We start from the raw sequence: 15,234 nt of genomic DNA on the forward strand, positions 1-15,234 counted from the left end.
GTCGATGAAAATATTTTCGTCAACAAAAATTAACACTTGTTGCTAGGCTCTGCAGGCTTCTATTTAGTAAATACACTTTTTTTTATTTTACCACCGTTGATGCATTTACGACTTGTTTGCAAAAGGTGAACTATGCCTTTTTAAACAACAAAAGTTTTGGCTTTTACCAATAAAGAATTATTTGCCATTTAGTGAATTACGTGTCACAATAAATAAATGTTCTGTGTTTTGAACTTGAAGTGCTTTTTTACTTTTACCTTGGATTACATTTTATGGACTATTCTTACATTCAAAGGGTTGACCAACTTATTTTTTTTATTGGTGTGTGTAGACAGTCCTGTTGCTGACCTTGAGGGGCAATAGGTATTGGCTGGAAGAATCAACCCTCCCAGTGACCAAATGCAGTGAAACAAACGCCTTTCCCCAAAGATGTTTTGGCCATCTTTCTTGTCTGGAGATGCATCGAAATAGTCATGAATAATGAAAACCATTTGCACACTGGGTTTAAAAATCACCAGTTCCCTTGGCAGAAAAAACCCCCACTGATCTAGAGCGTTTTTGTACACAGTTTAGGAGAGTTTAGTGTATTTTTCTGCCAGAAAACTCCAATCAAAAATGCAAACCAGAAGGGTTTTTTTCCTGCCTCTAAATGTTGAGTTTAAAATATGCCTCTAAATGTCCTAATGTGCATGGACACATAGGATAACATTGAGCTGCTTCTACAGGCAAAACCCAAAACGTCTGTAGCAGCAGCAATTGTTTTTTCTTTAAGTCAGTGTGCATGGAGCCTTAGGGTTGCTCAGTGAACAACTACAGTCTATGCGACTTTCCCTTTTATGGGGAATGTTTATTCTCCTCCTTGTTCACAAAGGGTCCTTTTTCTCTCCTCCAACATCATGCACCTCTAAGGAATGATGGTTACTGGAAGCCATACAAATTTTTATACCTCTGTTGTGTGTGTGTGGTTGTTTTTTGTTTGTTTTTTTTATATGTGGGTGTGCATGTTTTAGGCTTTAATACTTCTGTGCTCCTGGCATTGCTCTTGTGCCAAAGTTAACGTTGTGCATTATTTTTTCTTTTGTGGTAAGTTAAATAGATAATGTTTTTTGAAAGCTTAGAAGGCATATAAAAAAAAATTATTCATAGCTCAGGTTGTGTAGCATGCAGTCACTCTGTTAGAAGTCATGTGATACTGGTCTAATTTAACTACTGACGCAAGAAGGTCATGAGCCTGAGTACTGAAATCTTGTTTGAGTCATTGGTTTGCTTTACTCTGAATGGCTGTATGTGGAGTCGAAATTCAGAACAGGAGCACGCATATTGTAAAGACTGCATAGGTCGTGGTGGCACAGGGGACACTGAGAATGGGAATATAGCAGCATGGCCGGGGGACAGTTAAAAGGGGAAGCTAAATGGAAATAAAAACAAAAAATATGTATTTTTTTTTTTTTATCTGATTTTAACCTCCCTGGCGGTATTCCCGAGTGTAGCTCGGGGTAAAGTTTCAGCACCACAAGCGGTAACCCCGAGCTACACTCGGGAATACCTTGCTGCGTTGCTCCGGAATCCCTTCTTCACTTACCTTGTCCTTTGCTCCCACGATGTCCCCCCTGCAGAGTCCCCGGCAATGTCCTCCGGCCGATGCCGGCATCTGTCTTCCGGGTTCCGTTCCCTGCGACATCAGGACATACGGGGGATGGAAATTTGAAAATTTAAAAAGTGAAATTCACTAAATACACTAAAATAACATAGCAAAACATTACTATATCAAACCATTTCACATACATTTTTTCCCGAGTGCTTTGTCCTGTGCCCTGCCTGCATTTTTACTGTTCTTTCTGCCTGGAAACTGAGAAAAGTCCATGGCGTCCAAAAAGCGTCCTTTTTTAGGTCAAAAGTGGTTTTAGACCAGCAAGAGAACCGCGATCATAAATCAGAACCACTTGCAGAATTGAGTGATAATGATTAGTGTAGAAATTCATCATCAGACACCGAAAAAGATTTTGTGACTTTGCTCAGTGATGTGCGAACTTGGCGCTCTATTCAAAATTTCAGTGTTTTTTGTTTGATTATGTTATTACATTTATTATTATTATAATATTTCTTATGATTATTAAATTATAATTTATGATTTCGTGTTTCAAATTTTAACATACCCGGGATGTTTACTAGACTTTTGTTCAGACAGATTTCAGTGAGTTATTCCTAAAAATTACAGGCTTACAATAAATAAAATACATATTTCCATGCAAAAAAATGTACCGCTTTGAGCACAGAAATATGGACATAATCAGACCGCTAGGGAGGTTAATGCCACTTTAAAGCTGGACACACAATTTTTAAGTAGGTTGAATACAAAAATCATTGAAAATCTCTAGAGCATTGCATAATACAGTCACATTGTAATGTGTATGGTGAGCTTTAAACTGGGCACACACTAGGTTTTTTTTTTTGTTGTTTGTTTTTTTTTTTTCCAACCCAGTGGGCTGAACAGAAGCCGCTTGTAAGAATGGCTTCTGTAGACCAGACAGCTTTACACATAGCCCGAAGGTTGACTGGTTCCTGCCCAGCTGGCCGTTTTTTTGGATTGTTTTTTTGGCCCGTGTGTACAAGGCTTGACGTTTGCCACACGTGTTGCAATCTTGCATTCTTCAACTTTATGCAGACCATGGTTCGAATTCTGAATGATTTTTCATCCGAAAATTGAAACGTCGTTTGTTCTGTAATCCGATGGTGCCACCAGTGATTTTGAAAATTGGTAGTTTTTCACTAATTTTTCCAGCATGCCCGATAAACGAAATGGGGAGGAACCACGAATATCGGTCGATGCCATTGCTCCACTAACAGAGCGAAAATCGGCCAATTATTTGTAGGTCCGATGTTCGTACGAAAATCGTTCGAAATTCGAACCATGTATGGCCTACATAACATTTACTGTGTAATGAGAACCTGCCTAAACTAGAACCTGCCTACACTATCTAATCAATTTGTATCCAATCAGGCAGGCCCTTGTGCAACATAATTGGTAGACCTAAAGGCGATTGTACTGTGTTTTGAGTTTGACTGATACTGGGTGGGCCGACCTTATAGAGAAGAAGAAAGACATTTTAACTTTGAGGTTTTTATTGTCATCCTTTTACCTTTTTGTCAGAGTTTGTAAACCTTCCCCACACGATATAAAAGGAAATACAAAGTTTGCCTTGAGTTGAGCACTAACGTATCTTTTCAGCTTCCATAACCACTAAACACTACCATTTTGTTTTATTTTCTTTTTCCTGCAGGTTTACGATTTTAATTTGAAACAAAAAAAAAAATCCAGATTTATCAATGGTTTCAAAAAGATAGCGACTGTGGAAAGTTGTGAATTGTGGAAAAATGAGTTCACTAAAGCCAAGTGGGCTTAAAGCACCTTCCAAAATAGCGAAGCCTGGCGCTTTAACTGCTAAATCTTCTACTGCTGCTACTGCTGGTAAGTTTGGTTTTTTTGTTTGTTTTTTTTTTTTTTGTTTTTTTTCCCCTCTTTAAATGAATGCATGTTCCTTCCACTCCCTAGTAGTTTCTCATGTACAAGTGGTTCCATTGTCTTTAGGAATTGTGGTATTTACAATCCTGCCAGGGATCCAACTTCTTCCAAAGGAAATGCTGTGATGGAAAGGTATAAAGGCATTTCACATCCCATCTGTGCAAGTCTGTTCATACCAAGTGCATTTTTAAACCACAGAGGAGCCTGATATAAACTTTTAAATCTGCAGTATGGTGCCATGTAATGTCTCTCTACATTTTTTATTTTCATGTCGTCATCTTTCATTGCTAATATTGTGGTGTCGGTGAATGTATTTCTTCTTACATTCAATGCTTTTGGAAAGGCTACTTGGAAAGAGGAAAGGTTTGCTGCTGGTTGGGAGTAGCAGCGAAACTTTCTTCTTTATATTTACTAGCCCTCTGGATTGATATCAGGACAAGCCTGCATTCCATGTTCTGGGACACAGGGATAAGCTTTCACCTCTACTTTGAGTGGCTCCAAAAGCAATAATAACAGGGAGTGATTTGGAATTGGCCTTCCATATCCTATTGTCACAGAAGAAAATTAAAAAAACCTTTATACATTTTATTAACGAGCTCTTCACTATCTGTCTTTCCATGTTGCAGTGTTCCAGTTCACCCGCCTGACATCACCCTTCCGTGTTCACTTCAACTTAGCTGTCTCTCATTATCTTCATTCATGTCAGTTAAGGCGGCGTAATAACCTGTATGTTTAATTTTTGGACCACTCCTATGTGTGGAAGTGATTGCAGCAAATCTGTTAATTACTTTAATTACACTTTGGATACATTTTCTGATGATTAATTTGTTTTCAGTTTAATATAATTGCAATTTCAGCCTGCTCTTTAAGGAAAGACAATACAAGGACTACAAGAGTATGATGGATGCAGGAATGCAGGGAGAACATTAAAAATTGTATGCAAGGTCCTTGTTAGGCTTTCCCTAGGATCTCAAGGCACGTTCACACTTACCATAGGTTCACACTTGCCATAGGTTCATTTAACATGATTTTCTATGGATCTAATTCACATCTGTGCGTTTGAGCCGGTGCAGATTTCTGAAAGGGTCGGACTTCTTTCCCGACGCAGATTGTGTTTTGCCTGTAATAGACTTCAATGGAACTGCACCAAAAACACAAGTATTGCATTTTTGTGATGCTTTTTTGTATACATTTTGTGTGTTGTGTTTTGTGTGACTGTAAACTGATTGGTAAGGAGCGGGCGGCTCCCGGCGTCCTTTACAATCAGTAAACAACATGATTGTTAAAGAGCAGGTGGCCACCGCATTCCTTAACTACTAATGAGTCCTCAGCTGAATATACACAAATCTATTGCCAGCAATTTAAAAATAACAAGATCGGGGGAAAAAATAGTTTGGGGGGGCCCCCTCAATCCATACCAGGCTCTCTTCTTGTTTGGTACGGTTTTTAAGGAGAACCCCACGCCAAAATTAAAAGAAAAAAATAGCATGTGGTCGCCCCCCCCCCCCCCCCCCCCCAAAACTCATATCAGACCTTTATGTGAGCATGCAACCTGGCAGGTCAGAAAGGTGGGGGGCGGGAGGCAAGCAAGCACGCTTCCTGAACCATACTAGGCCGCATACCCTCAACATGAGGGGGGGGGGTGCTTTAGGACAGGGGAAATTCCCCCCCCCCCCCCCCGAAGCATCTTGTCAAAGGGACAAGGGCCTCCTTCCCACAATCCTGGCCTGTGAGTGAGTATGGGGTACATATTTCTACTCATTCACCAAAAAAGTGAATAAACACACAATTTTTAACAAGTCCTTTATTAAAAGCAAAAAAAAAAATAAAAATTGTTCCCTGAAGTTGATCCAATGTCAATCATAATGAACGCCGCTGCCCAGAAGAAAAAAAGGGCTCCGCTCCCAACGAAGGCTTCTGCCGTCTGACCGCTCTTAAATAAGCTATGGTGTGGAGCAACCGGGTGACCCTGCCTCCTTTCAGCAGCATCCCCCATGTTGAGGGCATGTAGCCTGGTATGTCTGGGGAGGGGGTGCATTCGCTTGTCCTCTCCCTTTTCCTGACCGTCCAGGCTGCATGCTTGGATAAGGGTCTGGTGTGGATTTTGGGGGGACCCCACGTGGGTTTTTTTTCCCCTTAAAATTTTGCCGTGGGGTTCCCCTTAAAAGCCATACCAGACCCAAGGGCCTGGAATGGATTGGGGGGGACCCCATGCAGTTTTTTTCCCTATTTATTTCTTTAGTTGCCAGCAATAGCTTTGTTTGTATTCAGCTGTCAGTGGGAAACGCTGACAGCTGATGACTCAACAGTTGCATGTTTATTTTATATGTTTTAGAAGGTTTTAGAGGTTTTTACCTTTCATGCTAGCAGCTCCTTTTATATTATATCCAGCGCTCGTTTTTTCACTTTATTTCAGTTGTTAAGGATGCCAACGGACGCCCACTTCTTAACAACTAGCGAAAGTCTCTCAAAATGCAAAAATGCATAAAAAAATGCCAAAAAAGCATAAAAAAACTATTGTGAAAAAAACGCAAAATGCACCCAGAAATTACATCAAACACAATCTGCATAGGTGTTAACCTAGCCTTAGCCAGGGCCCACACTTGTGCGGCATATCGCATGTGATTCGTGCAGAAACTGCACCGCATTCCTGTGTAAATCACATTCTGTATGGCTCAAATCACACCGCATCCGCACCAAAAAGGTGCAGGACTCTTTTTTTTTTTTTTGGTCCGCACTAGAATCAGATCGCATGGGTATTCACACCTAAGCGATCTGATTCTGCTCATTTGCGAACTGATTTTGGGATGTTGTTAACACACACCCACAGCAGTTTGTATGAACGGGGTGCGATTTGTGATGCTGTGCAGAATTCCGCACCGCATCAGTGTGAACCCAGGCTTAAAGTGCATTTCCACTTTTTGAAGTGAGATTTTTGAAAAAAGCCAACTATATTTGTGTTCCTATTCACACAGCATTCCTAGAAATAACTTTAAAAACTTTTCTAGTTGTTTGGAGCAGATCTCAGTCAGACTTTAATCTACTCTGAACAATTTAAGATGAAAGGAAACTCAGCCTGTCCTGGGTAAGAGAGAGACACTGAATTGCTGCTGGATCTTTAACACTTTGTTAGGACACACAGTGTTCAGATCTCATTTGCAATTGAAATTGAGATCTGCTGGCAATGTACAGATAGGGTTAATATAGTAAACCTTACTTTCCCAGGAAACTTTGCATAGCCGAGGATAACTTCAGTTTTGCAGTTTTTTTTTCTTTAATAAAAAAGAGCAATTAAAATGTTAACAGCATTTTTTAAAAGTTATGCTATGTGAATGAGAAAATGTAACACCTATAAAGCAGGTGTTATCCCGATGTGCCTGCTAAACTGGAAATACACTTTCAGTTGTGAGTTGTGGTGCGTTGATGCACTTGTATCACTATTCTACAATGCATAGAATTCTGTGGAAGGGTGATGGAGATCCTGTCATTCATTTACTCAATCCTCATACATACCTTTTACATACAGTGGGGCAAAAAAGTATTTAGTCAGCATCCAATTGTGCAAGTTCTCCCACTTAAAAAGATGAGAGAGGCCTGTAATTGGCATCATAGATAGACCTCAACTATGAGAGACAAAATGAGAAAAAAAATCCAGACAATCACATTGGCTGATTTGGAAAGAATTTATTTGCAAAAAATTGCGCTGTGTAAATTGACGGTGCTATAGAAGTACCTGCCTGAAATAAATAAAAGAACCTGCACACACTTCTTCCTTTTTTTTTTTTTTTTTTTTTTTTTTTTTAAAACCTCAAAAATATGAATTGCTGTGGACAGGTGCTGTACATGTCATGGTTCTTTCAAGTAATTTGTCTATATGCACTAGCCTGATGCTGTAACACACAGTATTCATGTCGTTGGTAATACTTAACTTTTTTTTTTCTTTTATACTACAGCCCCTCCTGTGAAGGCAACAGAGAAAGCTGCTAGTGCACCACCTTCAGATGCTCCTGAAGGGTTTGTAGATGACTTCAGAGTTGGGGAACATGTATGGGTTAATGGCAATAAGCCTGGATTTATCCAATTCCTTGGTGAGACTCAGTTTGCTCCAGGTCAGTGGGCAGGGATTGTTTTGGATGAAGCAATTGGTAAAAACGATGGAGCAGTTGCCGGAGTGAGATATTTTCAGTGTGATGCCTTGAGGGGGATTTTTACAAGACCATCAAAATTGTCACGGAAACCACTTGAAGATGAGACTAATGGTGCACAAAACACATCCAGAGCTACCTCACCAACCTCGGTGTCTTCTGCAAGCGTTGTGTCCCCTGTCCCCGCTGCTGTAGCAACCCCTCTTAAAAGTGCTGCATCTTCTAAGGAATCTGTTACACCTGCCCAGCTGAGCAACCTCACTCGGACAACAAGTGAATCCATTTCAAACCTTTCAGAAACGGGGTCTGTCAAAAAGGGGGAACGGGAACTAAAGCTGGGAGATAGAGTTCTAGTAAGTTCCTTTTTATATTTATTACATCTTGATGCTTTCTTCCTGAAAAAAATATTTCTTCCTACTTGAAACTATATATCTTGGTTTATTTGACTTTTACTGGGCTTCATATTACTATAATGATATTTAGACTTACCAGAAATGGCTTTATATTCACTGGAACCGTGTCAGGGGAGTGTGGTGACATAGGCATTATGTTCCTAAAGGGGTAATGAGAACTTCCAAATGACTGAAGTTTCCACATCATCTGTTAGAGATAGACAATCCAAAAGAAAGCCACATCTGCTGCATTCTTTCTATTGAAAATCCTATAATGCTTTGTAATAAAGTTTATATGAAAAGTTAAAAAAAAAAAAAAAGTATTAACCTTTATAAATATATGTTATAATTAGCTCTGAACCAGTATGGTTTCCCTCTGTTTAAAAATGCGTAAACTGTAAGGATAGACTACAAAGACAAAACGTTATGTAATATGATACTGACCCAATACTAAAAAGGGGGAAAATACTGATTTTGTGGGGGGTTCTTAGTTTAAACTTGTATAATATATTAGGATGGACAAATTAAAGTGGAAGTAAAGGTAAATCTTAACCACAACTCCATTCAAAAATACAGCCGCCGCAAAAATCGTCGTGATTCTGCCCACGATTTCAAAACGCACTGTTAAAATGTCCGCGATTCAAAACTCCTATATGTAAACAGAGCCTAAACCTACTCTGTCACATTCTGAGCCTAATCTATCTAGCCTTCTAAAGCAAAAAATCTCTATACTTTACTACATATACTTTTTATATGCCTATATTATATTATATTACTATATATGCCTATACTATATATTATATTACTATATATGCGTATACTATATACTTTACTATATATAGAACTTTCCACTTCTTAATAGATGATTTAACAGAACTGATTGGCATATTCAAGGCTTTGGACATTTTTTATGTCCTTTTTCCATCTTTATAAAGTTCCATTACCTTGTTACGCAGGACTTTTGACATTTCTTTTCTGATCCTCATGGCTCAGTATCTAGCCTAGTCAGTGATTCCACGCAAGGGCTAACAAACTCATTGACTATTTATACACTCACACTAATTGCAATTTAAAAAGCCACAGATGTGGGACATTAACCTCTAATTGGCATTTTAAGCCGTGTGTGTCACCTTGTGTGTACCAAGGCCAAACATTCCAGGGTTGTAAACTTTTAATCCGGGCCATTTGGGTGATTTCTGTTTATCATTAGGATTTAAAAAAGAGCCAAACAACTATTTGATAATAAATGGCTTCATATGATCATCATCCTTCAATAAAAGAGCATTTTTAGGCATGATCAGTCATATTTTCAATATCAATGCCAAAATTTCACAATTTCTGCCAGGGTATGCAAACTTTTGAGCACAACTGTAGGTGTGTACAGGAGAGGCAGTTGACAATGGAAGCTCCATAGTAACTCTATGGGTGATGTCACATCCCAGGCATTTTCCAAAAGGACAGAGTCGCCACTGGAGACCGGACTGGAACAGCTGCAGAACAGGTAAGTATAGCAATTTTTTTTTTACAGAGCTAGATAGACTAGGCTTAGAATGTGACTGAGAGCAGATTTAGAATTGGTTAAGATTTGCCTTTTCTTCCACTTTAACAATTGATTTAGCCAGTGGTTTTAAAGGGGTAAGTGTTTTTACCTCAATGCATTCTCGGGAGGTAAAAAAAACTCCACTATTTTGTGCCAAAACCCCAATTTTAAACATTTACCTGCCTCCTTTCATGATTCAGTGCTGTCCCCAGCTGCAGCCTACCCTCTTCTCTTCCTCCTTTTATGGGTAACACGGGAGCCATAGGCTCCTGCTGCTGTCAGTCAAACCCCTGGGAGGGGGGGTGGGGCTCAGGAGTTCACCTGCACAGATTCCCCCTCAGCTCTACGCTGAGGGGGCAATCAGAGAAGGAATGGACTGTGCCGGTAGGAGACTTTGAGAGGAGTTAAGGGACTGCTCTGTGTGATTATTGTTGCACAGAGCCAGTAAGTATAACTTATTGTTTATTTTAAAAATGACCTGGCTCTTCGGAATGTCACCCACACAGCCCTGTTGGAATTTATTCATTGATTTCTGTAAATTAATAAGTCTTGTCTGCCACCACAGCAGACTGACTTGTGCTCCTCAATGGCGTACGACTGTGGTAATTGGTATACTCTTAGTCCAGAGATACTTCTGCAGCTTGGTAAGCCTGAGCCTGACACCGCACTTGCGTTCAACTGATTGTAGGTGCAAATATGTGCATTTAAAGCGGAACTAAAGGGATCAATACTGACCTTTCCAATGGTTCCACGCATCGGAATGTGAAGGAGCTGATTATTCTGGCGTGTGTGTGAAATAGAAAAAGGCGTATGGGTACGTTGCTTCGTCTAAAGACGCCGCTCGCCTGCACAAAAAAAGAAAACAAAAAAACCCTTCTAAAACCTTTTTACAAAAAATTCTCATTACAGTATTTTATTTTTGAACTGTTTTTTATTTTCTTTTTAAAAATACTTTTATCAGAGTAGTACAGGGTTACCCTAGTAGTAGTTTTTCTTTCTCTTTTTTTTTTTTTTTTAACACTTTGCTTTGCAGGAGCAATAAATATTATTGCTCCTGCAATGCAAAGCTTGCTTTGAACTGTCATGAATGGGTTAAGTTCATGACAATTCAAAATGATGGTGATCTGTGATTGACTTAAGCTGATCACATGGTGCTGTGATTGGCCCCCTGTACCATGTGAGAACTGTGGGCAAATCGCAGCTCACCAGGAAAAGAAGCAAATCTGTTATGAATCAGACAGATTCATAACTGCTTTGCTGTTACTGTGATCGCATAGTAATCACATGATCACCGGGTCCTGTGTACCGGAATCTGCATTCCACTGTGTCCGTTGGATACGGGGGTTACCTTGTGTTTGTACAGCCGGAGCGATGTACCCATACGTCGCTTTGCCTGTAGCTGCTGTCCGTCTGCAGTACATTGTGGGCGTGCAGCAAGCAGACATACAACATTTTGTATCCCATATGTTTTGATCTTTTTTGCTGAAGGTTTTTTTATGTCTGAGAAGCCTTGGTCCCTTTTTTTATTTTTAGATTTGCAAATCATTGTGCAGAAACAAAACCAATTTTTATTTGGCTAACAGACCTGTCACTTCCAGAATGAATATAGAGCTGGGAGTTCTCATGGCTTTAGGAAAGAGCTTTTTTTAGAGTGTCACTTGACTTGGGTAACTTCCTACTGACTCCATCTGTTAAATCTGCTTTGACTTTGCCATGCTCATTCTCTCAAAATACCCAGATAAAAGTGAAGTGTACAAGTAGATAAAAGGTTTGTAGGACTTCTGTTGTTCATTATTATTATTTATTTATTTTTTTCTAAATAAATGATCCGAATGGGCTTGTACTTACTTTCTGTGTAGACTCCTGTTTAAAGCAAAATTGTAAGCAGATAGAAAACACCCCCATTTAATTCAGTTATGCACTTGTTCCAACCAATGCATAAATGTATTTTTAAATAGTGCCCCTGTCTCCTTTTTATATTGGTCTCTTTAGTTCCCTGCACAGGGTGATCCAGACTAGGAGAGGAGTAGGCAGCACTGCTAGTCGAATGGGCTTTACTGTGTTTGTGTTAGGTAGTACGTAGGGAGCTTAATCACTGTTCATTTTATTATCAAATCAGTAAGTGTGATCTTTTTTCAGGCCACATTTGCTTTAACTGCCAAAGAAAGAAATATGCTCAGAGCCTGGCAGTGCTATCTGGCAGGTGTTCCTGGATTACACAAAATAGACTACATTACAGTTGTTTTTTTCTTTTGGACAAGTCCGTTCACATTTACATATTTTGACTGTGTATTTAGCAGTTTGCATTCCACTTTAAAATAAAAACTTTCCCAGCTCCGCACTTCTGAGAAGGCTGAGAATGCGTTCACATCCACCTGTATCCCAAAATGCAGTTTTGTGTTTTTACTGACATGTAACCATGACTGATCTTTGCCAAGTGGGAGTGGGCTTGTTTGTGTTATATAGATGTACACTGCTCAAAAAAATTAAAGGAACACTTTTTAATCAGAGTAAAGCATCAAGTCGATTAAACTCCTGGGATATTGATCTGGTCAGTTAAGTAGCAGAGGGGGTTGTTAATCAGTTTCAGCTGCTTTGGTGTTGAAATTAACAGGTGCACTAGATGGACAACGAGACAACCCCCAAAACAGGAATGGTTTTACAGACATTTTTTTTCTTACTCATCTTTTATGACTGTTTTTCACTAGTTTTACATTGGGCTAGGGTCTGTGTCACTACTGGTAGCATGAGGTGATACCTGGACCCTACAGAGGAGTCCAACTCCTCCAGGATGGCACATTAATACGTGCCATTGCCAAAAGGTTTGCTGTGTCTCCCAGCACAATCTCAAGAGCATGGAGGAGATTCCAGGAGACAGGCAGTTACTCTAGGAGAGCTGGACAGGGCTATAGAACCAGTATCTGCTCCTTTGTACAAGGAGGAACAGGATGAGCACTTCCAGAGTCCTACAAAATGACCTCCAGCATGCCACTGGTGTGAATGTCTCTGACCAAACAATCAGAAACAGACTTCATGAGGGTGGCCTGAGGGCCCGACGTCTTCTAGTGGGCCCTGTGCTTACTACCCGGAACCATAGAGCTTAATTGGTATTTGCCATTGAACACCAGAATTGGCAGGTCCACCACTGGTGCCCTGTGCAGATGAAAGCAGGTTCACCCTGAGCACATGTGACAGACATGAAAGGGTCTGGAGAAGCCGTGGAGAACGGTATGCTGCCTGTAATATCATTCAGCATGACCTTTTTGGTGGTGGGTCAGTGATGGTCTGGGGAGTCATATCCATGGAGGGACGCACAGACCTCATCATGCTAGACAATGGCACCCTGACTGCCTTTAGGTATCGGGATAAAATCCTTGGACCCATTGTCAGACCCTACACTGGTGCAGTGGATCCTGGGTTCCTCCTGATGCACGACAATGCCCGGCCTCATGTGGCGAGAGTATGCAGGCAGTTCCTGGAGGATGAAGGAATTGATATCATTGAATGCCCCCCCCGCTCGCCTGACCCAAATCCAATAGCACACCTCTGGGAAATCATGTTTCAGCCCATCCGACGCCGCCAGGTTGCACCTCAGACTGTCCAGGAGCTCAGTGATGCCCTGGTCCAGATCTGGGAGGAAATACCCCAGGACAGCATCCGTCGTCTCATGCATACAAGCACATGGGGCTACACAAACTACTGAGTACCATTTTGAGTTGCTACAATGAAATTTCGGTAACGTGGAATAGCCTGCTGCATCATTTTTCCACTTTGATTATTGGGGTGTCTTTGAATTCAGTCCTCTGTAGGTTGATAATTTTAATTTCCATGAAACAACGGGGCATCCTTACATTCTTAACACATTACGCAGTCCATTTCTGTATAGATATTTAGCATGATATTTTCCCCCATTGAGATCTGATGTGTTTTCAAAGTGTTCCTTTAATTTTTTTGAGCAGTGTATATTCTGGTGCAGAGGAACTATTTAAAACCCCTGTTGGTGTCTGTTTCCCAAATGGTGGGTGACTTCTTTAGAGACTTTATATTACAATAGTATATTTTTGGTTGGAGAGTGGTGAGCCAACAAGAATTGAGTTCATCATACCAAGGAGTATTTAATCCCTCAATGGTGATGGGTGAACTGATAACTATAACTTCTTTTTTTTTTTTTTTTTCCCCCCCAACTCATTTATGTGGTGATTATGGTCAAGATAGGTGTACATTGACATTAGCTGCCAAATTATTGATTCATATATAGGCACATCACATAAGTGTACACATAGTGATGTAATAAAAGTTGGCCTGATCAAGTGATAATCTCAGGTCTTTGAGTAGCGCTTAAATTGGCTAGCTGCCTTGAAATGCTACTATTTCTTCCTTTTTATAAGCCCGTGTCATCCTCCTTCCCCACCCTTGGCCTTTTCTTCTGTCCATTACAACTACTTTTTAAGCTTTGCCATTAACCGAGTATTCTGCAAAGGCCCTAATAATGGCATGCCCTGAGGGCATTCAAGTCATGCCACCCTATGAAATTATTATTTTATCCATACTTTATAGGGTAACATGTTAAATATTGTTCTGGGCTGCTTTAGGGTTACACAATAGGACAATAATTGAGATTCCAGAAGACTGCTGTGCATACATTGTATATCAGCCATATTTGTACTGAAATCTACATTCAGCCCCACGCTGTGTAGCCCCACACTCTATAGATCCTTTTCCAAATTGGTGGTTGTTTACATCATAGGGAATGGTTGTGAAATGAATTTGTATTTCATGCTTTCTTCCCTTTTGGGGGACAAGGGTAGTCTTTGGGCTGGTTCACACTACAGAAACGCAGTCCAGATGCGTTAGAGATGTGTGTCTGCATGCGTGTTTTTGATGCATTTCAGTTCATATTTCCCCTCTTTTTCTTCAATTTAAATAGGGACATGTGCGTTCCAGTTTATTTGTTGTGCGTTCCGGTGCATTTCTTTAATGCGTTTTACCGCATTCCAGTACAGTTCTGTGCAGGAAAAATGTAGCATGTTCTACTTTTTTTTTCCGGAATGCACTGGAAATTGCAAGCACTGATGTGAGCTATGTCATTGAGTACCGTGTAACTTTATGTGCGTTTTTGGAGGCAGAAAAAAAGTAACTGAAACACGAGGTGTGAACTGGCCCTTAAACCAACAAGGGATTGGTCAGTGCAAACACTAGGCCAGTCCAGGATAACCCCTTCCACTACAAGAATGCCTGAGCTTTTTGCTGATCTCCTGGGAGAATAAGCCTCTCTTTTTCAGCACCGTTATGTGAAACCTAACATATCAGCTAACACCCTTTTTTTCTTACTCCATTTAAACTTTTTTTTTCAATTAATTTCTGATAGAGCTTCAAATGAAGAACACGGCCAAAAAGTGGTGTCACTCAGCAAATAGTTGAAGGTACCTCAACCTAAACATTAGACTTGTGAAACTCCCTAGCCATACAAAGGATGCTACAGGACTTCAAAAGTGTTAGGTCACAATTTTTATTCTTCCATTTGAAAATTCACAATAAAATGTTACATGCTGTTCATTATACATCTATATTTAAAATACAGAATTTCACCCCAAGATATCCCAGTACATCATTAGAAATGTAAAAGTTATTTCT

At 40.1% G+C, this 15,234-nt stretch overlaps 1 protein-coding gene across 9 annotated transcripts in view; it reads left to right on the forward strand.

Annotated features, from left to right (window-relative positions):
* CLIP1 (CAP-Gly domain containing linker protein 1) overlaps nucleotides 1–15,234 on the forward strand; it is a 182,491-nt gene that overhangs the window by 30,586 nt on the left and 136,671 nt on the right. For all 9 annotated transcript variants that reach the window (XM_089662035.1, XM_089662028.1, XM_089662029.1 and 6 more), the window contains exons 2-3: nucleotides 3,282–3,469; nucleotides 7,477–8,021. In XM_089662035.1, coding sequence (XP_089518161.1) covers nucleotides 3,376–3,469; nucleotides 7,477–8,021 — 639 coding nt within the window. In that variant the 5' untranslated portion in view covers nucleotides 3,282–3,375. The remainder of the gene's footprint in view (nucleotides 1–3,281; nucleotides 3,470–7,476; nucleotides 8,022–15,234) is intronic.

Source organism: Staurois parvus, unplaced genomic scaffold (genome assembly GCF_062004578.1).
Source record: "Staurois parvus isolate SC_StPar_1 unplaced genomic scaffold, SC_StPar_1.0 ptg001418l, whole genome shotgun sequence".
NCBI classification, from domain to species: Eukaryota; Metazoa; Chordata; class Amphibia; order Anura; family Ranidae; genus Staurois; species Staurois parvus.